General features: G+C 34.1%; 1 protein-coding gene across 1 annotated transcript in view; it reads left to right on the forward strand.

The window, feature by feature from the left end:
* LOC100373559 (phosphofurin acidic cluster sorting protein 2-like) overlaps positions 1-22626 on the forward strand; it is a 79244-nt gene extending 56618 nt beyond the window's left edge. The window contains exons 6-22 of the mRNA XM_006814691.3: positions 808-905; positions 1343-1399; positions 5013-5084; positions 5393-5604; positions 6796-6916; positions 7664-7864; positions 8102-8206; positions 8416-8522; positions 8896-8928; positions 9360-9514; positions 9633-9743; positions 10621-10763; positions 12175-12214; positions 12927-13101; positions 14473-14744; positions 15932-16039; positions 17039-22626. Of these exons, the coding sequence (XP_006814754.2) occupies positions 808-905; positions 1343-1399; positions 5013-5084; positions 5393-5604; positions 6796-6916; positions 7664-7864; positions 8102-8206; positions 8416-8522; positions 8896-8928; positions 9360-9514; positions 9633-9743; positions 10621-10763; positions 12175-12214; positions 12927-13101; positions 14473-14744; positions 15932-16039; positions 17039-17157 (2129 nt within the window). The 3' untranslated portion in view covers positions 17158-22626. The remainder of the gene's footprint in view (positions 1-807; positions 906-1342; positions 1400-5012; positions 5085-5392; positions 5605-6795; positions 6917-7663; positions 7865-8101; positions 8207-8415; positions 8523-8895; positions 8929-9359; positions 9515-9632; positions 9744-10620; positions 10764-12174; positions 12215-12926; positions 13102-14472; positions 14745-15931; positions 16040-17038) is intronic.
* Positions 22627-22848: the final 222 nt, after the last annotated feature.

A 22848-nucleotide genomic window follows, 5' to 3' on the forward strand; every position in this document is an offset into this window, starting at 1 on the left:
TGATTTGGTAGTCTAATATTAGTATACAGATCCAATCCAGTCAAGGAATGACTTCACTTTGGTTTTTGTTCTGAGCAATGAAATCCAAATGTGATACTGTAAACAGAATAGTTTGGCAAGAGTTAGTTGAACTACAAACCTCGTCCAATCATAATGGTGCTCTCGCTGTTAGGCTAGGTATATGTAGTGTTATACTTGCTTTGAAACATTCCCATTTTCAAACAGAATCCAAATTTTATGCTTTTGAGCATATTGGCAATGCTATTTGGGAGTTCAAGTCATATTCAAAATTTGCACCACTGAGCATGTTACTGAGCATATGTGCAATGCATTATGGGAAAGACATTCTCATCGCATGCCTTGAAAAAAATATTATACTCATATCACCTAAATAATATTGCGAGATTAAAAAATACTTTCACAGTTGAAAAATGAATGCAACAAGACAAGATAAAATGACAGTTCTGCAATTCACCGAAATGCTTCTGTCAGTTTCTTGAAAAAAAATTGTTTTTCGTGACCCCAATTTTTGTTTTGTGTCATGAATTCATAGTAATGGAAGTATAAAGTAAATTATAGATAATCATCAATTTGGCTCAAAACTCCTTAAACGTAATTGTGTTAAGGAAATGTCTTTTAAGAGATTGATTGTAACATTCTGCCATCTACACAAGTAAGCAGTTTTGTGATTGGCATAAAAATCACCAGGTTATGGAATATATTCAGCAGTTGACCAATCACCAGGAGTTTTATATTTTATGGGTACATGTAATCTTTTTTTTCGTTTGTCTTCTCTTTCCTTGTTAGATCGTTCTCCTGATGTTTATAATTATAGCGATGACGATGATGAATCATTTAGTTCGGACCAAGAAGGCAGCGATAGTGGCGATCTTATTGCAGACAAGGTACGAGTTTAGACAGTTTTATGTTTCTTTATTATTTCCAAAAGCCTATAAATCTTTTTTTTTACTGATTACGGATTTCAAATTGGATTTTTTTTTTGAGTGTCTACACAAACTTATCTTGCCTATCATTACTACAATATTACGCTTCTCTTCTGGGGTCGCTGTGTAACAGTTTCAGTTTGTGATTTGTGGAAAGGAAATTCTTCAAAAACAAAATCTTCTCATGAGATATTATCACTTTGTACATAAAACGTAATTAAGTTGACATCTAAAATTTGGGGCAATTAAGAGAGAGAATAATGTGAATAGGTTGCACTCTCAAATTCGTCTTTGTGTAGCACTGAGATCTCTTTACATAATGTATATTACGTGAAATAAACCACCTATTAAAGGTTTTTATATGGGTATGGTGTGGGGTTAATTTTGCTACAAAACAGGGAGCTGTCTCAGCGTATCTCGCTGGTTTGACCGAAGATGACCCGTATATTATCAAGGTAATTTGACCAATTATTGACCTTATGTGAACAGCCAATATTTATCTCTCTCTGAGGGAGGGTGAATATTTCATTTAGTGATGCGGTAGCCATGGTAACTAGTAGTGGATGGTTTTAGACTATGATGGGAACTGTATCATTTACATTCTCACTGTAAGGGCTGCATGCAAATTTGAACTCAGTGAAATGTACACTATCCTCTTTGCCCTTTCTAAATAATAGTTCTATCTTTACCCTATGCACAGTTAAAAACACAAACATTTAAAAAATGTCAGCACTGTCATTCAAAAATTAATATTTCCTTATTAATTCTAACCTAATATATATTGAGTGTTGACACGTGTGTGCTTGTTGATTATGATGTTCATTTAATGCGTGAAAAATGATGTGATTTGGCTAGTTTTGTGAGACTGACGTCTAATTATTTAAACACACTGATGTGTTTTACACCAACACACAAGCACAGGGATGTTGTAGCCATGGTTTCTATGACTCTGGTTTGCAGTATCTTTTCACCTATACCATTGGGTTTTGTGGGGCAGGAAGTGTAGGAATACGGTGGGGAAACGAATGCTTGCAATGAAGCTATGGATGGACTCACCCTTGGATGAGCATGAATCAAAGCCTAGGAATCAAGATCTAGGTATTTTGATGCATGGCTGTCGTTAGCTATCTATGGGGGTACCGGGGGTAATAGTATTTGTTTCATCAATAAGATCCAGTAAAAGGTATAAAGTACCATAGAATATTTTGTTTTAACACATCACATTTTTCTCATTCACTATGGCTATCCATGGATGCTTCCAGTATGCAATGCATAAATTGGGATTTCTTCCCTTTCCACAGTTTAGTTTGTTGGGTTTATGTGTTGTTATGGTAGCAAGAGGGTAGGGGCATGACTCTCTGTGTGAAAAAGGGTCATATACCTGGGACGTTTTACCAATGCCAAACACGTGGGGTGCAGTTATCTCCATACTGTTTAAAACTATTAGTGATACAAATCTAATTACACTAATTATGCTTATATCGATTTTGCACAGCCATCAGGGCCCGTTTTTCTGCTGCTTGCCAGTTTTACATGACCCAGGCAAAAACTGTGATGGTCAGTATTTAATAATGAATGAAATTTTTTTTTTTTTTTGAAAACTTGATATAATTACTAGGCAATTCAGGAATGATTTATTCCGACATCCATGCTGAATATACTAGAAATAGATTTAATTTTCGAAGAGACTAATCTTCATGGATTTTGAGATTTGTTTTTAAATAATACAATGACTTTCAAAAACTCTTGAACTGCATAACAGAGTATTTAACACTTTACAGTTGACCACTATCTACATTTGTTACCGTATTTACTCTATTAGTAGTGCATGCGCTTACATAAATAACAGGTGTATCTATGGTCAAAATAAGTCTAAAGAATCCACTATATAATATAAATGCAGTTTTTTTTTGTAATCTCACTTCTTGAAGATAGATGCACTTCTAATAGAGAAAATACAGTACTTCTGATTGGACTAAATCTTCACCTGTACATGTACATTTCATTTTACGAACATCACAATTCCGTGACCTGATACTAGTATGCAACTGTATGTCTCCTGTCCTGCACCTAATCTCTAAACTGATTTTGACTGTTTGAAGATCCAATTATCTGCTACAACATTCCAAACAAAGAATGGCATGGTATTTTTTACATATTCCCTCGTTGATGTGTTATCAGTCTACTAAAAACATGTCTCTTATCTACTCTAGTTATCTGTCTGCGGGAAAAGTAATTAGTTTAATTATTATATTTATGGCCTTTATGTCACTCTCAGCATGCATTAGTAGAATGTGTGTATATTTCACTATATCCATTTGTCAAAAAACATTATTTTTTTTCATTTAAACAATCAACAAAATCTTGAATTCTGTAAAAATGACTCAAGATTGACTGCAAGAAAATAAAATCTTATGTTGTACAGATATTACATCAAACATTGGTTAAAAATTTAATTATTTTAAGATTTGTTCAAAATTCAGGAGTAAGTACACTGTATCTTCGTTACCTGTTCGTGTGTGTGTGTGTGTGTGTGTGTGTGTGTGCGTTTGTCGCACAAACTGTAGTCCTTATGCCACATCAGTTAAATCATCTTCATTAACAATGAGTTGTTGTTGAAAAAGAAAAAATCTATTAATAATAATTATGTGACTTCTATATATTGTGATGATTCAGTACATCAATGAAATACATTGGGTATGGATAGATTGGTTCTCTGTGATCAATGTTCTGTCTTTGTAATTGCTAGTGTTAAATATCATCATGAGATTATGAATGATGTTGTCTATAATTATGATGAATTAATCGCGATTGGAACTATGAAAGAATAGGCTTTGTATTCGTCTAGGGAAGTCAAATGAAACAAAAACTATGGTATAACGATCAAGACCACAGTAGAAATTACTCTACTGTTGTAAAATGATAACAAACAAATATGTTCCAAATAAAAATACAACTGAAACAGAACAGAACTGGAATTACAAATCAAAGACTTCACGGAAGCAAACAGAAACAATGATTCTGATGTAAAATAATTATGGATTGGTCAAAAAGGAATTCAATGGCATATCAAATGAACAATATAAAAAGATCACTACACACATACAGATTTTTAAATAATATAATTAAATGTGCGCCTTATTTGAACATTACGCAAAATTACACAACTCAATCCGCTGATGAAAGTATTTGCAAAATATGTAAAACAACAAAAGACAAAATATAATTCATAATGTACTGTCAAATTAAAGACGGGTTTTCAACAGAAAATACAATAATTTCTCAACACAGCACTACATGACAATTTCAAAATGATATTAAACACAACAGAATCATCTCTACTTAAATGTGTACTTGATTTTAGCTGGAATTAATTTTCGCTGAATAGACTTTAGGTGTTTTGTATGGAATTTATTTTCACTGATTTGTGATGAGTTGAATGTAAAATTGGAACAACGATTCACTGGATTTTATTTTCACTGAATCATTCTTTCAGTGAAAATAGCGAAAATTAATTCCAAGTGAAAATAAAGTATTGTACAGTATCAGATATTGTACATACAATGCTTTTACTAAAAGACAAGCACTAGTTTAACTACTCAGTTATTAATACTATATCAATTTTTTAAAAAAATTATTGTAATTTCTTCATGGTTATAATGAAGATTATTATGAGCAACTATTGACTAAAGGCCCAGTCAAAGTCACAATGTAGTTAACTTGATTCATGTATTGCAGGGTCTCAGTCATCAGCAGGAAATTTGACTCACTCATTCACAACACAGTGTTTTATTTTAAATATGCAATTTCATGTGCTGTTAACTTTCTAGATTTTTAAGTAATATGTCATCTCTAGATTTAGTAAATCACCACAGTCCCAAGGGTTGCTGTTAAATAATTGACAGGTGGTGGGTAAAAAACAGGTCACATGGAATGGGTGACTAGTTTAATGATGGAATGGATATTCATACTTCATTCATTCCATTCACCGAAGGATTGTCAATGAATCACAGAAATTGGTTTCCAGGATTTAATCACGAGTGTCTTTTATTTGTATATATTCTTCAGGATCTCCTGGGTGAAGAAGAACAAGAGAGAACCGGAAAACCAACTCGAGGTAAACTTAGAGCCAGTAGCAGGGTAAGTTATATATTTTATCTACTCTACTTTTAGGAAAATATTTCACTATTTAAAACATGGTATATTGCAATGAATTGTAGTATCTATCTTAGAATCAAATGATAATAATGGAATGTTTTTAAAATATGAAAAAAAAGGATAACCCTGCAATTTCGGGGTATTGATTAATAGTGAAGGTGGTTGTTGACCACTGAGCTCACCGCTGATTGCTCAAGAGTTCACATGTTTAGAAAGTAATGTATAATTTAATGTATAACATTAATTTACATGTATATGCAGTTACTTAATTTTTTTTTTCTTTTTAACAGCAAAGAAATTTTAAACAAAAGTTCATAGCATTATTAAAGAAATTTAAAGTGGCTGAAGAAGTTGAAGTTGAACCTGATTTATACGTCGATCAAGATCAGCCAGTCGTAGACGATGATTTTGATGATGACATTGATGATTTGAACGTGAGCGATAGTGGTCCTGATATGGACGATAACTTGAGTATAGAATCAACACCAAAGCCTGTTCTGAGGTAATGAAAACACACTCAATTAGTTTTCCCGCTAAAATTGTATAACAATTTTGTTTTTGTTGAATTTTTTCTGAATTTAATACTGATTTTGTACCAGACAGAAAGTTAATAGGTTTTTATCAAAACTTTTAAAAACTTTCTCATTAAAGCAGATTAAGCAGAATAAAAAATTGTAATGTTCAAGCAGAAACTGCTCGTAGTCTATTACTGGTAATAACCAACTGCTTTGTTTGGCTGCTTTGATTGAATTGTTCCCTAGGCTAGGGTGTTCACACACAGGATTCTGTAATAGTTTTTTTTTCTACACAGAATGCAATTTTCTTACATTTTTCCCTACAGCATAGCAGGTTGCAACCTTAGGTTTGTGCTCATGCCATATACAAAACTTATTTTCATTAAAAAATATATTTCATTTCAAACAGTATTGAGAAACATTAATCACGTTTGTTGCCTATATGTCAATGTGTCAGGTCGTTCAATTCAGACTAACAGAAAGTAAATGAAACAAAATGTAAAAAAAAAAGTGCCTGATTTGTCTCAGGTACCACAGCTGACATTGAAATATGTCTGGTAATCTGCATTCATCAGGCCTCCATGTTTTGGATGTCAATCAATAAACGCAGTTGAGTTTCAGGCCATCGTTCTCATCTGAACTGTGATTAAAATCTGTTTCATGCATTCAACAACATTCTACAACAATTTCCACTGTGAAAACATCAATTGGCTTTTAGAAAATGGTTATTTAACCTGGTTTTCACACATTAAATTTAATACAAAAAGTTAAATATATTTAAACATATATGCATTAATGTATGCATACAAAATATTTCCTTAAAATGTCAACATATGTTATGATTGTTACTCAGGGCAGAACACAATAAAATATTCATGTTTCAGTGTATTGTACACTTCCATTGAAAATGTGTGTGTCACAGCTTTTCAAAAATGTTTTCATCATAATTTTCAAAAAAGAAATGTTCAATTTTCTTGAAAATCAAAGTAAAAGCAAAATTTTTTTTTCACCATAAAAACAAAACAAAAACATGCACCGGCACTGATTTTAGAAAACAAATTGACTAGAAACATGTCCTGGTCTTAACAGATAAATTACAGAAGTATGTTTATATGCAATATATATTTATGCTACTGCTCACATTGCGTTTATGCTAATGAATAATTTCAACTCTACAGGCCCTTCTTTGGAAGTACCCACGGTATTTCAACATCCAATCTGCAGTTAGAAGAGCGGGAACTGTCAAACAGCAATAGTATAATTAGCGATGAAAATGATGATTTTGCCCACCAGAGAGAGGTAACCGTGACCCCTGACCTATGACACATAACCTTTATGTGTGACCTTTCACCTTCATATCTATTTTTTAAGCCAACTTTACAACTGAGCAATGTTACATTGCATTGTGGGAGAGAAATTCCAATTGAATATAGACAAATATTTTTAAAACATTTGATTATCAATAACAGCCCATGTCACTGAGAAACTACTTTTCACTATGGCAACCAATGAAAAAAACAAAGATTTGAATTTGAAACGTATGTTTTTTCTGAACATATTTAGAAGCCAAAAACAGATTGAATATGGAACACCAAAGACAAATTTTGTTTAGGTCAGATGTCAGTGGTAGTATCTGCGACTGTACACATATTAATATTCATTTATCCAACATATCAAGGAATTCATAGTTGTAACATTTAGACATGGAGTTCATTTATTTGTAAAATGTTTAAAATGCAATTTATGGATTTGGATTCAAAAGTCAGATTTTGAGTGAAAGCGCAATGCAATGAAATATGAAAATGGTGAATTATTGACTTGTATTTGTATTCTATATTTGAACTTGAGTTATTATTTGATCACTATCATACATAAGTTATAGTGCGACCATCTAATATGTAATTTTTGATATGAATATTGTTCAAGGGAAATTGATAGGAAGATACTAGTTTTCCCGATCAGTTTATTTCAGTTTATTGTTTTATTTTTATCCAACCATGTTACAAATGTTTTCCATTCATAATTCATCTCTCGCTCTCTTGCTAGGAATGCCTCGAAGATGAGATCAGTATTGCGTCGCTAGTGAACAGTCCCAGCAAAGACAACACAAACACAAGACCAGCAACACCACCAAGCAGAACCAACTTTATAAGAGACAGAAGTATCTCTTTACGTGAGAAGAGTACAATATCAAAAGATATCCGAGCGTTACAGAGGCGGAACAGTGCAGGTCATGCTGATAATAAGGTAAAAATTGTGGGTCTTGATCTGGGTAAAACTGTAGACCTTGTAAGAAAGTTTGTTCTTGTTTTGACTTTTATATATGGTAGGTAGATACCATACAGTCATTTAGTGTTATTTTTGAATAACGTCATTATGTTTTATGTTAGTATACTGTTATCACTTTATAAAGTCACTTAAAATTTTTTTTTATTATTATGAACATTTTAATAAATGAGTGCCACCCTCTGTTATATTTTTCAGCAGCCGAGACGATCGTTACCAGATCAGCTGAGCAATGTCTGGTCATTAGAAGACCAGATACCAGACAACATCATATTAATGAACACTGCCGAGTGGCAGGGACAGGTAAGACACACAGCCTGATATATTTATAAAATGGTTTATTATTAATAAAAAAAAAATAAGCACTAGGGATTATGGAATAAACAGATCAAAGCATATTCAGTTAAATGGTTTGGTAAATTGCATACCACTTTTTATAAATCACAAATGGTGTTCATTCGGGGTGCCAGTTTGAAAACCAAATTCACGTTTCTACGCTTTATTTTGCTTAGCTACTGTCACAAGCCCTGGAAGAAGACCAGCATAGAGTCGTGTGTACATGTTGCAGTGCAGACGTGCAGGCCACGTTTGCTTTTATCGTCAACAGAATACAGAAATTGTAAGTAAACAAGAAAGTGAACATGCTCATTAATAATAATAATTAAAAAAAAAAATTGATCTGTAAACAGCGATATGCCAAAAGTCTTGTTAGCCATATATAATCACCTGTGTTGCTGATATGTCGTTTGTAGTACGTGCCATTGCTTGTTTCGGTAAACCTTTCCAATTAACACCTTTTCCACCAAATTGTACAAACTTTACACACGAAAAAAGAATCATTTATTATTTTTGTTGATAAAAGAAAGGGTTTTGATTGACCGCTCCACCTTGTGCTTTATTGTTTTAATTTAATTCACCCATTGATTGTTTTTAATTAATATTGCATGAAAGTAAGTTTATGTTCGGAATGTTTGTTGTTTTTATTAACACAGAAACAATGGCCCCAAGACCAAGCGGATCACAAGGTGTTGTATTCACTCCCTTTTAGTGCATCTTTTTATTATTTCATTTATTTAGTTCGTTTATCATCGTTATTATTATTATTATTACTACTGTCATTTTTGTTTCCCTCGTCCTTCCTTTCACATTACACACTTTAGCTGTAGTCGGTGTTTTGCATGAACCCATTCCTTAACGCTGTTCAGATTATTACCATGACGATAATGATAACATTTTTTTATGATAGATGCAGAGATTTTATTTTTAATATTAAGTTTGTTGAAAGGAAGAAAGTATTGTAGAGCGCCCTCTATAGTTTGATCTGTTTAACTACATTTATAAATACGGGATAAGGTTCAACTTTAATTAAGATTTTTATGAATGAATTTCCCTTTATTCACCATCCCAATATTCCCGTTATTGATAATTTGTTCATATTTATGCATTACAATTTCAGTTGCAACAGCAATTCGGCAAATCCACCGCCACTGAAACTTGCCGTGGCTGGAAACGACGCATATGTTAACAATGTACTCCGGCCGTATGTGGAGCAATTTTCGGCGAAATCACCTGATTGGCAGAACTATATTAGATTTCTTATAATACCACTAGGTAGGTGAATTAATAACAAGCTTTTGCAATGAATGTTGTTGCCTTAGTGACTGGATGGATTTTCCTCATCCTTCCCAACTATACTACTTAACCGTATAATTTGTTTTTTGTTTTACAGGTGCCAATAGTCTTGCCAAATATCTTGCATCAATAGACCCTAAATATAATGCTTTATTTATGGATTCTGTATGGAGAGATTCATTTGAGAAAACGGATAAAGAAAATACAGGTGGGTGGAATATTGAACCGTAGGTCAAAAGGAGGTATCCAGTACTGTTAAATGGCCATCTCATCATGAAACATTACATCATCTTATTAAATATTCATGAGGTTATTTGACTCGGATTATCAAAGCAAAATAGTCAGAGATTTGGGCATGATTGTCGTGAACATTATTATTATTATTATTAATTTCAGACTTATTATCGTTATATTTGATGTTGTAGTAATGATGGAGATATTCAAGTGTTAATGCATAAATTATGTTAATTAGAACCAATCTAATGTCCACATATTGATTGACCAATCAGTGTTTGTTTTACTTCTGTTCAGATTCAGTTCTCTTCATGTTTTTTTTTACTTCAATAATGTACCAGTCGCTTTTTTTTGTTACCGCTGTATTACTGTAAAATCTGTATTAGAAGCCGCGGCTTCTATTAAAATGGTACAATACAACAGAGAGGATGCGGCTTCTATTAGAGCATCTACACATATGAGAAATGATGAATTTTTGATTCCCAATTTTTTAAAAAAATGGGTGCGACTTCTATTAGGGATGCGACTTCTAATACAGATTTTACGGTAGTATCGTTTTGGAAATAAATGGTACACAGGTTGTGTATTGAATTGTCACCTAACAGTGTCTGTATTTCTGTGATGCTGTTCACAATGATATTACATTGATAGTACAATTTGTGAAACCCGAAAATATTTCACATAGGAGTGAATTTTTCATTTGGATCCTAAAGCCAGCAACCTTTAAAAATTTATTCTCACGAGAGCCCTCAAATTGATCAAGTCAACGAAAATTAATTAGTTTACAGTATCTCACCCCTTTGCATTGAAGACACCAGCTAAGATTTTTTTTTTTAATTTCTTAATTTCAGATTATAATGAACTAGTTCTGCGAGTGGATACATATCTAAACAATGCATCTAATGTCTTCTCACTGCCAATCGCAGAAGCTATGGTCAATTATAGAAGTAATTCGGAGGAAGACTCAGTCCAAAAATTTGTGCCATTTATTAATGTGAGTAGTTTACATAGCTATAGCTTTGTATCTACGTATACCTACTATGTTACCTGTCATATCCAAACCCTGTGTTTGAAATGAACACTATCAGGGTAATTTCAAGTCTGATCTCCATAGATTTTTTTGTAAGAAACCACCATAAACGAAACACCCCCATCGGCTGAAAGAATTTCATCAATCTCTGTAGTGTTTATAGGTAGACAGGTTTCATTCTGAGTGAATAAAAAGTCTGTCAATCAGGTTTGGTTTTACATCACTATCAAATTCCGGTGCATGAACAAGTTTTGACTGGTATTATGTATTACTTTAACCAGTAATTTGTTCCAACTGTTTTCAACATGGACTGATTTGTATTGTTCTAGTAAATACATGTATACCCACATTCATCATATTTATAAATCACTCAACCTAAATAGCGGACATTCTTGTGTGGAGGACATGTGCAGTACATGTCAAGTGGGAATGGACTGTGTAAAACCTGACGCAAACCATATATGTGATATTTTATTGGATGGTTTATTAGTCCCCATTCGGACATATAGATTGACCTCTGTGCATTTGTGTGTGCATCCGAACCTGTATCTCAGACATGCCTGGACCAATTAAATTCAAACTTCACACATACATCATACATAATATTATACATATGCACATGAATTTGTTTCACGGTCTGATTCAAGATGGCCGAATGGCAGCTATTTTGTACTGAACAATCATTGAAATCAAGCATTTCTCGGCTGTTTACAGATGGATTTTGTTCAAACTTGGTATATACATTGGACATTATGGGATGCACATCATTTTGTTTTCCAATTCAAAATGATCCAATACAAAATGGCCGAATGGTGGTCATTTTTGTAAAAAAAAATTAGCAAAAATCAAGCATTTCTGGCATTGTGGAACTTGATCTTGGTTGTGTATGGATGGAATTCGTTCAAACTTGGTACAGACATTATAGGTTCCTGATGCACGTCATTTTGTTTTTCAGACCGGATTAAAAATGACTGACTAATAGCTATTTTGTTTTAATGAATATGGTTCTAGTGCCATATCTTTGACATGCTTCGACTGATTTTATATTTTATATATTCATTATACATCATGTCATAGATAAACAGATGTATTGTTTTAACGATCTGATTCAAAATGGCCGACCGATGGCCATTTTGTTTCAATGTCGGTAATGCTGTTCCAGAGCTATATTGCTATAAGTACTTGTACTATATATATTACTATAAACAAAACTATATAACTTAGATTTGATAACTAATCAGGACTGTGCCATGCATAGCTTGTTATCTTGGTTGTGTTCTTGACTACCATATTGAAAATACACACCTGACCGTGTTGTATGGTATTCTGTGTGTACAGCATTTTTTTTCAAACCTGTCTTAAATTGACTTTACAGGATGTCAGAGCTGGATCTTTAGAAACACACTCTTTGTCAGGTAAGAAATGTTCAGACTTTAATACCTATTTGTTGATTGTACACCTGTAACTCAGTAACTGTACATGGTTTGTGTCTTCTGGAATTGATTTTCAATGTGGTCAATGTGCTTCATGATTTCGATGTTGGGTTTGGTTGTGTGGGTGGATGGATGGATGAGTATGTATATTTTACAAACATGTCTTCTTTACTTAGGTATAAGAAGTTTACAGTTTTTTCTTTAATTTTCTGCTTGCTTTAAAAGTTAACAAAAGACTTTATACTAATAAGCTGCACTAGTTTGAAACACATTAACTTCCTTTGAGTGCATATGTACAATGCATTTTGGAGAGTACTTCAAGTAAATTCAATGGAAAAATGTTATCACCATTGAAACTCACAAGATTAAATATTAGTTTTTGAAATATTTGATAGAGCAGGATTCATATTCTGTTTCTTGGTAATTATTCTGGTGACCCGAATTCGTTAAATGTTTTTCACTTTTTGTATCTTAATTGCATGCAGGGATACAAATAATTTAAATGGGGGAGTTGTCACCTGCGCATGCGTCAGGTGGCCATACTGTGTCAATGTTTACAAACAAGCGTCTACCCATGAGCCTTTGCGTTTTAGTGTGTGTTGTTATCGTCGCTTGGGGCTCAATTTCCGCACATGCACAAGTGACAACCCTCCCGCTTTAAAGTAATTTTTATTTTGTGTATATATTTGTGTAGGGGATTGGGAAGAAGCTGGAATTCAAATTTCAAATGCATTATCATCAAGTCCACCTAATGCTGCTGCTATCAGTGCTGTCGGTGTTGCTGGGAGCAGCGTTGGAACAGCAGTCAAAGAGTCAAATACACCGCCACCAAGTCCTGCCATTAACATAGTTTCACCGCAGCAATCCAGGTACAGTCTTGAATTCAATACTGTAAGACAGGTGTTTTAGCTCTGTTGTCGACTTTGCCGAGCATACGTGTAATTGTCCACGTCAATTTTTTCGCCCTGCTGTTGACTTTGTCGAGTGGAGCTTAACATATGAGTGATTGTCTGTATTTGATGTCCACATCCATTTTTTCGACTTCTTCTCGAAAACTACCGGTACAAGCCTGATTGCTTTGATGTTATACATATGGGTACTACGGGTTTTGAGAGTTTGTACTTTCAGATTCGTTGAAATTACATCAAATTTGTTTTTTTTCTATGAATTGTTTTCACCATTACTTTCTTATTTTCCTTGTCAGTAATCAAACTGCTCACTACATTTTGCTAATGAAATATTTTTATTCAAGTTTGTCTTTGTTTTTTTTACTCACGGTGATGAAATGTTTTCTTTTTACTTAAAAAAAACAAAACCTGACATTTTAATACTCAGTTGACTTTGTACAGCCATTTCACCAATTAACTTTTGATAATAATATTGATGATTGCACATCAAACTCTGATCCACTGGAATATCGCTGACGCCATCATACATGTACAATAACACACTTATCATAGTTGTTAAGAGGATTACAGTTATGTGTATGAGACAGGCTTTCCCCTTTGGCATTATTAAGTATAAAATCCTGTTCATGATTAATGCATACAACAAAAAGGATTGTGGTTTTGTCAGAGCCATATGCCGTCAAGTAGATTCTCTGTCTTTGCTGTCTAAAAAAAGTGAAAGTCACTTCATCATAGCTGGGCTTTCACTTAAATCAATGTATAATGCTACAACACAAATGTTTTAGTCACTGGAAAGCCTGGAGTGCAGATAAATTTAAGCAATGAAAAGATAACCACCAATTTCTTTTAGTCACTGGAAAGCAGGAAAAGCAGATAAACTATTTATTTTCTTTTTCCAAAAAACAAAATTCAACTTAATAATTATTGGGGGTAAAAGTGACCTAATTTGCTGTAACCAAATCTATCAATATTTCATAAAATGTTAGCCTGGAGTAAGAGGTGGTAGATCAGTGTACTGAATAATGAAGACAGAGATTTGAGATCCGTGGATTACTAAGCTTTGTAGTTTACATAGCCTGAAGACCTCACTGTGCAACATTGTCTCTGAGAAGAACAAAACAAATTAGATCTATCAAATGCATTTAACCCTTTTACAGAGTAATTTCACAAAGTCATCTGTTAATTTGTATATCATAGATTGAAGTTTGTTATACTACCTAGCCAGAAGCATTTAATATATTTGGGATATTAGCTATATCAAGCTCTGTATCGCTAATATCAGGCTTGAAATCAGCATTAAAGTTTAGCACTGAATAATCTCTTTATTCGCAGCCCAGCGTCATCCCCGAGCACTGGTCATATTCTTGGTGAACTAATGGACTTACAAGTAGAGTACTGGACCAGCACAATTCCCAGCAGTAGCAGTGGAATTGCTGGTGGTAGCGGTGGTAGCGGGGGTGGGAAATTCAAGGACAGTGCAATGAAATCGTCGTTAAAGACCGCTTTCCGATCCCTTAGTGTGTGCCGATTACCAAGTGCAGGGGACTCTACTCTGACATCGACGTTGTCCATGGGGATTGTCATCAAAGAGAAAAACAAGAAAAGTAAGTTGCATTTTAAATGTGCTGTGTGGTGCTTGTGCCGATTTAATTCACCATTATTTATTTTACATATGTGCATAGCTCTTCAACTGTACAGGTATAATTTCAAGATCTCCAGATCACAATCTGATTCAAACCTGGCACAAAAAATGTCTGACAGGTGGCCATTTTTGTATATATATATATATATATATCTTAATCTATATGGACTGGATAGGCTTTGTGGCCAAAGGTCATGCAGCAGGAGTGCTCAACCTTGCAAGGGTGTGTAAGCTGTACAACCGAGGGCAGCAAAAGGCATATCCACTCTATAAAGGGTATACCGGTACCATATACTAAATAGGTGTAATCATGGCGTGACCTCAAACACACGTCGTGATTTAGAATGACGTGTTTAGTTTTGATTGATGGAAAACGGGCTCTTCGGACCGGCTTGATACAGGTGATTTTTCCCTGTTGTAAGGGCACATTCCCTGTTACGTTACGAGGCGAGGCAATACTAGGTATATGATAAATATATGTATTCATCAGTTTGATACAGTGGAACCTAAACTTATTCGTATTTGTATTTGTTGCTGTGTTCATATTTGCCGGTATTAAGAAGGCTCTGAAGTTATCTTTGTCTCTCAAAAGGTTAAATATGTTTTATTTTTACTAGAACTTTCCACAAATGAAGGTGAATTGAAATTGGTGTCTTCTGATGCATTAATTTTTCCTTTTTTTTTAAATGTTTTTTGTGCCAGGCGACAGTCCTGGACATTGAATGTCACTGTTGTCTCTCCTGACATTTTGTATGTGCAAATTGCAAGTGCTGACACATGGTGCATTTTTGCCACAGAAGTCATATTCATATTTGGGACTACATGACAGGGCTGTGTGGCCATCTTCCTATCAAATGGCAATTTAATGCGCTATCCTGGCGTCAACCAGGCTTGGTCGAACAAAAGCACCTGCGGACCTTAACCAAAGTTCCCCCAAAGTCGCATTTGTAAGTGAATGAATCATGGCCAGTGGAATTGGCATTTGTGAATTGAGTCTGTGGTACACTCACCCAGGGTATGGGTCAACCCTTTTGATGTTCAGCCTAAAGTAGGATTTGAACTTGGGTCTACTGATCATGAGTCTGATGCAACAACCACTATGCTACCAGTGACCAATGCATTAATTTGTTAATTCTTTCTTTGTTTTAGTCATGCGTATTGGTAAGAAACAGAAAGAAGCCGAACCCAAAAGTCAGATCGTTGAAGGAATAAATCGTCTTATATGTATGTGTAAAAATCACACAAATCCTCTTACTGGTAAGATGCATCCCTGTACATGTTTAGTATAAACATAAATAAAAAACTCTCCAGAAATGTTGACAATTTAAGGTAGAGATGCAGTTTACCTGACAGGTATTTTAATTAGTTAATTAGGAAACCAAGATGATCTCCCTTGTCCACAAAACTATACATTTTCGGAAAGCTTATTGTATGAATTTTAAAATGTTAGTATTTTTTTTTTTTTATGGACACAAAAATGTGCTACTAAGGTCAAAAACGATTCAAAAAAAATTAGCTTCTAAACCATGTTTCCTGTCAAAATTTGTTTATGGATACATCTGTTTACTATGAAGAAAGTGCCATCTTGAAAACTGTCTACCAGTTGTCAATTTTGCAGGGCAGTAGCTCAAATTTCACTATTTCAAGTTTATGCATAAATTAACACCCAGGTAAGTTGTCTGTACGATTGTACAATGCCCGAACAGTTCCAAATTTAAATGTATTATCATTTTGTTAAAAGTTAAATATAGTGCATAATATGGAGATCCCGTCATTTCTTTTTTTCACCATGTTTGTTTTTTATTATTTATGTACAGCCTTACTAAATCTTGCTAAGCATTCAAAAGAGATAATGTTTGCACCTGCTATCTATATTTTAAAATCGTTTTTTGAGTTTGTTCCACTATTCACAATTCTACAAAATGTTAACAGTCTATAGCCAAGACTGTTTGGATAATAAAAAGCAAAAAAAAAAAATCACTCCCAAGTGCCCACGAACCTGCATCTCTACCTTAAAGGCATTCATAATAATGACATTTTGCGAAAATGACTATTTCGTAAGATCTTTAGAGTGAATTGGTGTCTGTTACAAAATTGAGTTCAAAAAATGTTCAAAAAAAGCGATTCCCAATATTTGTTGAATAGCTGGAAACTTTTTACATCCACATCCTTGTATTGTTTGAGTAAGGTTTTTTTATTGTACAGGTAGCTTTTGATCCCACACGTATACATATAATTTTCTGTTTTGTTTTTCAGTGAGCATAGATGGCGTTGATTGGCCGAGCGTTAAGTTTTTCCAGATATCAGCACAGTGGTCAACCCACATGAGACATTTCCCTGTTTTGATGTTCGCGTACAGCGAGGCACCGCACTGAAAGAATAAACATTGAGAATCATCAAACGAATGTCTTCCTTGTGAGCAAAAAAAAAAAAAAGGTGCTGTGAAATGGACCAGTCAGTGCATATGGTTGCTAAGCAACGTGGCTTGGTGGTTCATGCGACAAGAGTGATAACCATGGTGGACCTATTGCTGTGTTTAAATCAGTACTGCCCATGGCTCAATGTAAGTTATTTGGGAGCAATGCAGTGGATATTACTGATGTATCAGTATTAAATGAACAAGACTAAAGTATTAGGATTGAGTATCCACCATCTGAAAATTATTTTTACTTGTGAAATTTCTGTTATTTATTCAGCTTGTTTTTTTTTTACTCCTGTTATTGTTCTTTATTATTTTTTTACCATACTGCCAAAAAAAAAAAAAAAAAATAGCCACCACCCAACCTTATATTTTACCTTACATTTTTTTTGTTATTCCTGTGCAGTATTGTCATCATTACTTACATGCTGAGGAGTCAATCAAATTGTACTATGGCATCATTTAAACAGTGGTTTTCTTCAAGTAAGTAGTGGCTGGCCACTTAATTTCGCCTCAGTAAAATTTTAGAGAATACCTTGATGCTTTTGTCCTTAACCAGAAAGTGAAATGTTAGGGGCATCATTGGTAATTAGTCATGTAGTCACAAGTTGGGTTGTCATATTATTTAGTCACAAGTTTTAATAACCAGTCGCGAGTTTAGTAGTTCGATATTAAAGTGCAACAGTTGTTGGATCTTGTCACGATCAGCGTGATGTATACAATTGTGCGTGAACTATATTTTTGTTTGTTTTACGTGAGATGTGCGTCTCTTTAATTGTACCGCACATTCATAAATTAGTTGATCAAGTCACAAGTTAGTAAGTCGCATTTTATAGTGACCATCCTTACAGACAAAAATAGTGTCACAAGATTTAAAGCAGTCAAAAGAGCACAAGCTATACTCGGAGATGATACCACAAGCATTTATTGGGCTTTAATCAACTTGGGGTGTCTGTGAAATGAACGCATTTAGTTAGTCAGCCTGTAGCTCTGTAAACCATCACAATGTTGACTGCTGAAATGTTCTTGGTTCGATAATTTTTGAGTCTTCGCTAGGATTAAATATCACAAAAGTTGCCGTACATGAAGGAATCTCATTCGTTAGGTGATTTTCTAAAAGCTCGGATATTGGGAATATTCAAGTGTACAGAGTTCATAACAATGTTTAATCACTAGAAACAAAAATGATAATAAAGATGTTTCATTGTGTACGTCAGCACATGTTGCGTTTCAACTAACAAATGTGACATAATTTATTTTGGGTTCTTGCTTATATGTCACTCACAGAAGATATTTTCCAGTTAAGAAAAGACATATATATAAGACAAAAATTTGATTTGTTGAAACAAACCTGTCACCAAACAAACTGCTCTCTGATTGGTTTAAATGTTAGGTGTTACGATTGGGTAGCCAATCAGCCGCTAACAGGCACTTCTTATTGACTCAACTTTTCTTAGTATCAATGGCCACTCTAAGTAAACAGTCATATAGTCCCCCTCCCTCCCAGCACATAATCGCCATCAGTGAATACTTAGTTGAAACCTAAGAACTTATCAACTCTATCAAAAACTTGTGGCTACATTAAATTTTCTGTTTACAGAATTTTTTTTTTTTAAAGATCAGACTATTTATTTATTTATTTATTTGTCAGTTGCAGCGGCATTTGTTTTGGTAGCGTAAATAAAACATGTAAGACTGTCAGAGACTAATTGTGCAATTTATTTGTTAACGCTATCTATGCAGGTTTTGTGTATTGTAATATTAAATGTAAGTAATTATGATGCACCGCTGAGTCTTAGACATATTTTGTAAATAGTAAAACCAAGAATGTGTAAATCAAAACAATATTATAACACTATGCTTTTAAATTATAAACATGGTTACGCTCTCTATTACACAAAGAGGACACCTTAGCTTACTGCAAATTCCATGACTGTGGGTGTTTTTATTATTTTTGTACTACAAAAATATTGAGCAGACACAGTTGCTTCAGATGTGTATATTTTCAACATCTTGCATTTTGAATGTTTTTGTATCATAATTATTTTGTTTTGATACAGGATGTGAACACATGTTTGTATCATTTTTTGTCAGTGATGTATTCGTCAGCTTTGCATTATGCGTTTTGTCATATGGCCAGAGTCAGGAAAATAAAGTCACAGCTGTTCATGCAGAGAAACAAGGTTGTGATTACAGTTTGTAGAATAGTAGACATATACAAATAGAAGCTCATTTCATTGAATATTATTTCATATGCACAGATGGTTATATACCATGTGAGATTAGTAATTACTGGTAGTCAGATTTGGTCACACCAATACAAGCTGATTAATACATTGTAGTTTAAAAGTATCTATGCCTAGCACATTGTTTGCAATATAGATATCAGTTGACATATTACTATAAACATGTGACTGATGCAATATAACTCGATAATCCAGGATAATTTATCCTAATGTTTCAATAATCTAAATAATATCAACTTGGTAGTAGACAGCTTCACAACTTTTAAGTTCATTTTCTATATTTTCTCTATCAAAAGCAGACATGAAAGCCCCAAAAATCATTTTTGATTGGATTTTCAAGTACATAAAACACCAGGTGGGTCGAAGCATTTAGTACTTCAACAAAAAAAAATACTTGTCATCAAACAAGCAACTTTCTGATTGGTCAGTCTGTTTGTAGTTGTGGTTGGGTAGCCAATCAGGTACAATCTTTTATGTAGCTTCGCATTAACTCTCCAACTTTCACTTTACCATCTGTGGTAACTTTTTTTAATAGCTCATTTACATATCAAGCGCATCTAGAACAAATATGGATCTTGCATACCAAGTTTAATAGTTTTTGTCGAAGACTTAATTTACTGTAAAATACTTTATTTTAACTGGAATTAATTTTCGCTGTTTGGTATGGAATTTATTTTCCCTGATTTTTGACACGTTGAATGTAAAATATAGGATTTTATTTTCACTGAATCATTTCTTCAGCGAAAATTAATTGCTGGCAAAAATAAAGTATTTTACAGTACTTGATAGTGTTATTGTTAATATTGTAAATATCTATACTTATTTGTTTAAATTCTTTTATTCTATATTCTATATAATTTAATAATGGTTTTCAAATCTTGAACAGTATTTTGTTTTTTTGTACTTTGCATTATGTCGTAATCTCTGAAACTTTTTATTTTGAAATGATCATTTGGAGTACACCGTAAAGTATACTTAGCATCAATTCTGGTAGATGGGTAATTTTCTTACTTGCAGAGAGATGCAACGAAGAACATGAATGATCCCCCTTCTCTTCGAAATTGACGTAAATACCTTTTGAATAATGAGTTTGTGTGCTGTTAGTTTCCATTTTTTTTTTTCTCCGTTTTTGTCAGCCCTGTATTCATACATTTTCAATACACTGTGCATGCTTGTATGTGAGTAAGTTACTTATTTGTAATCAACTGTTAGCCATTGATTTATACATGCATATTAACCTTGATGATCGTGGGCCCAAATATTGCATTGTGCGTCAAATATTGTACCAGCCTATATTGCCTGGCACGTTCACTGTAAATTCGTTGGTCAGCACTGTAATACCTGGCCAATATTACATTGTGTAATATATTGGGTTATTATAATAACTATTGGTAGTGGACACTGTGTGTCCGTATCATATCACAGCGAGTCCTATATAGTGTATTTACCTGTGCGGACTTGATTTGCTCATTTAGTATCTTCAATAAAAACGAACACGCGCCAAAACAATGTAATTACTAGCCAATTGCTACCACTAATTGGTATTGTTTCGATGTTCTTTAAATGAGATAAATATGGGTGTTGTTGCTGCAAAATCTAGACCAATGGGTTTGAATTTTTAGGGGGGTCTCTTGGTTTCTTAGCAACACCAAGCACCCTGGGAATTGCTCATATGCGAATCAGTCTTTTCCCTTCTCAGGTTGTACACTAAGGATCGCCACGTGTATCCTACCACTTTCAATACTTCACATTAGCTAAGCAGGTTTATTGATACACTGTTAGTAATTGCTCCAGTATTTGTCTGGTTTGGTTTGGTGTCAATGTAATAACGGTTTATCCATGCATCGACATTGCTGTAAAGAGCTGGACATGTTTTAGCGTCTTCATGACCACATCAACCTTGTGCGTCAAATTTACTTTTAGGCTTCATCTGTGTTGGTCCCTTGTCTCGGTCTGGTGAAACTTTATTGGCAAGATCTCCATCAAATCATTTTGGACTTGATCTTTACTGCTTTTTTCTGCCTTTCTGTACAGTAACCACATGTTTGTATGGACTCCATATGGTCTGTGGTGCGGTTCTATAAAGCTAGGCTTCCTGTAATCTGTGGATTTGTCTGTTTCCTGTAATTTTCTCATAGAAAGGTATTAAGTATTTTGATACGATAACTGTTACGGATTCAGAATGGGGGTATGTAATTTTTCCATATTTTTGTTATGGACTCTTTACAAGCATTCATTATGGATCCCTTACTTGTGTTAGACCAGTTACATTTAGTGGAGATTCTATACCTGTGTTTCTATTTAGCCTGGGTACTGTTCTGGTTTATATGGTTCTGATCCTGTGTTCACATCTGGTACAGTTAACGAGCCAAATGTATGGACTCTATGGGCCTGTATGGTTCTTGGTATACACATCACGGGAACCATACCGTCCTGTATCCTGTACAACCAGTCACTTGTGTCACCGTCCCTCCCTCCTCTTTGGACCGGAGACGGCATCCAGCACTCACTCCATGCCATTAACACCACAATGTTATTTTTATGTGTAACCACTACGGCATTCAACCCTGTCTAGAAACACACTTTTTAAACATTCCGGTCTCTGTCGGTTCATTTCAAGATTGGGACACTAGTGTGTACACCACTACACGCGTCTGTAGGGTTTTTGTCCACGGCTGTGCATTCTGGGATACGAGTCGTCATTAGCAGTGTTCTGGTCGCAGGTTACTAAAAATCACAAAATACTGATCCTGTTATTCCTGGGGCAGATGGTTCTACAAATGAAAATTTATACCAGATGGTCTAGATTTTTTTAGACAATATGATATCTAAACAATAAAAATAACAAATAAACAAGGAAACTTTTGCAGTTTTTCTATTTCGAGGGAAATCCAACAACACAATCATAAGACATTAGCTGTTTTTATAAGTAATTAACTTGACGTGTACTTCAAAGAGCAAATTGGTGTCAATATTGAACTTTTACAAACTGGGTGTTATTAGATAGTTGCCAACCAGGTCAATATCACGTACCTGTCAGTCTTTATTTTGATCTGTATTGTGCTATTTGTACCACTGATTCTACTTATACTGCCATACCTGACAGACTGAGTGAAAAAAAACATTTGCTACATTTTATCAGAAATAAATACAAACTTAAAAATTTGTGAATCCAGTAATTTCTTTTTGTGATGCTTTCTAAATCTTGGATGGGACTGCACATCTTGTGCAAAAAGTATGTTTGAGTGTTTAATATGCAAATCAGGCAATTAATATGCATAGATTTGAAACTAAAACCCTCAAGGTGCAGATGATCATACTTGGCAACCATTTTTTAATAAAAGAAGCACTGCCAGTTAAACATGAGACTTCACGTTCTATTTACCATCGAAATACATCAG

This window comes from Saccoglossus kowalevskii, chromosome 2 (assembly GCF_978046115.1).
Source record: "Saccoglossus kowalevskii chromosome 2, keSacKowa6.1, whole genome shotgun sequence".
Taxonomy (NCBI): Eukaryota; Metazoa; Hemichordata; class Enteropneusta; family Harrimaniidae; genus Saccoglossus; species Saccoglossus kowalevskii.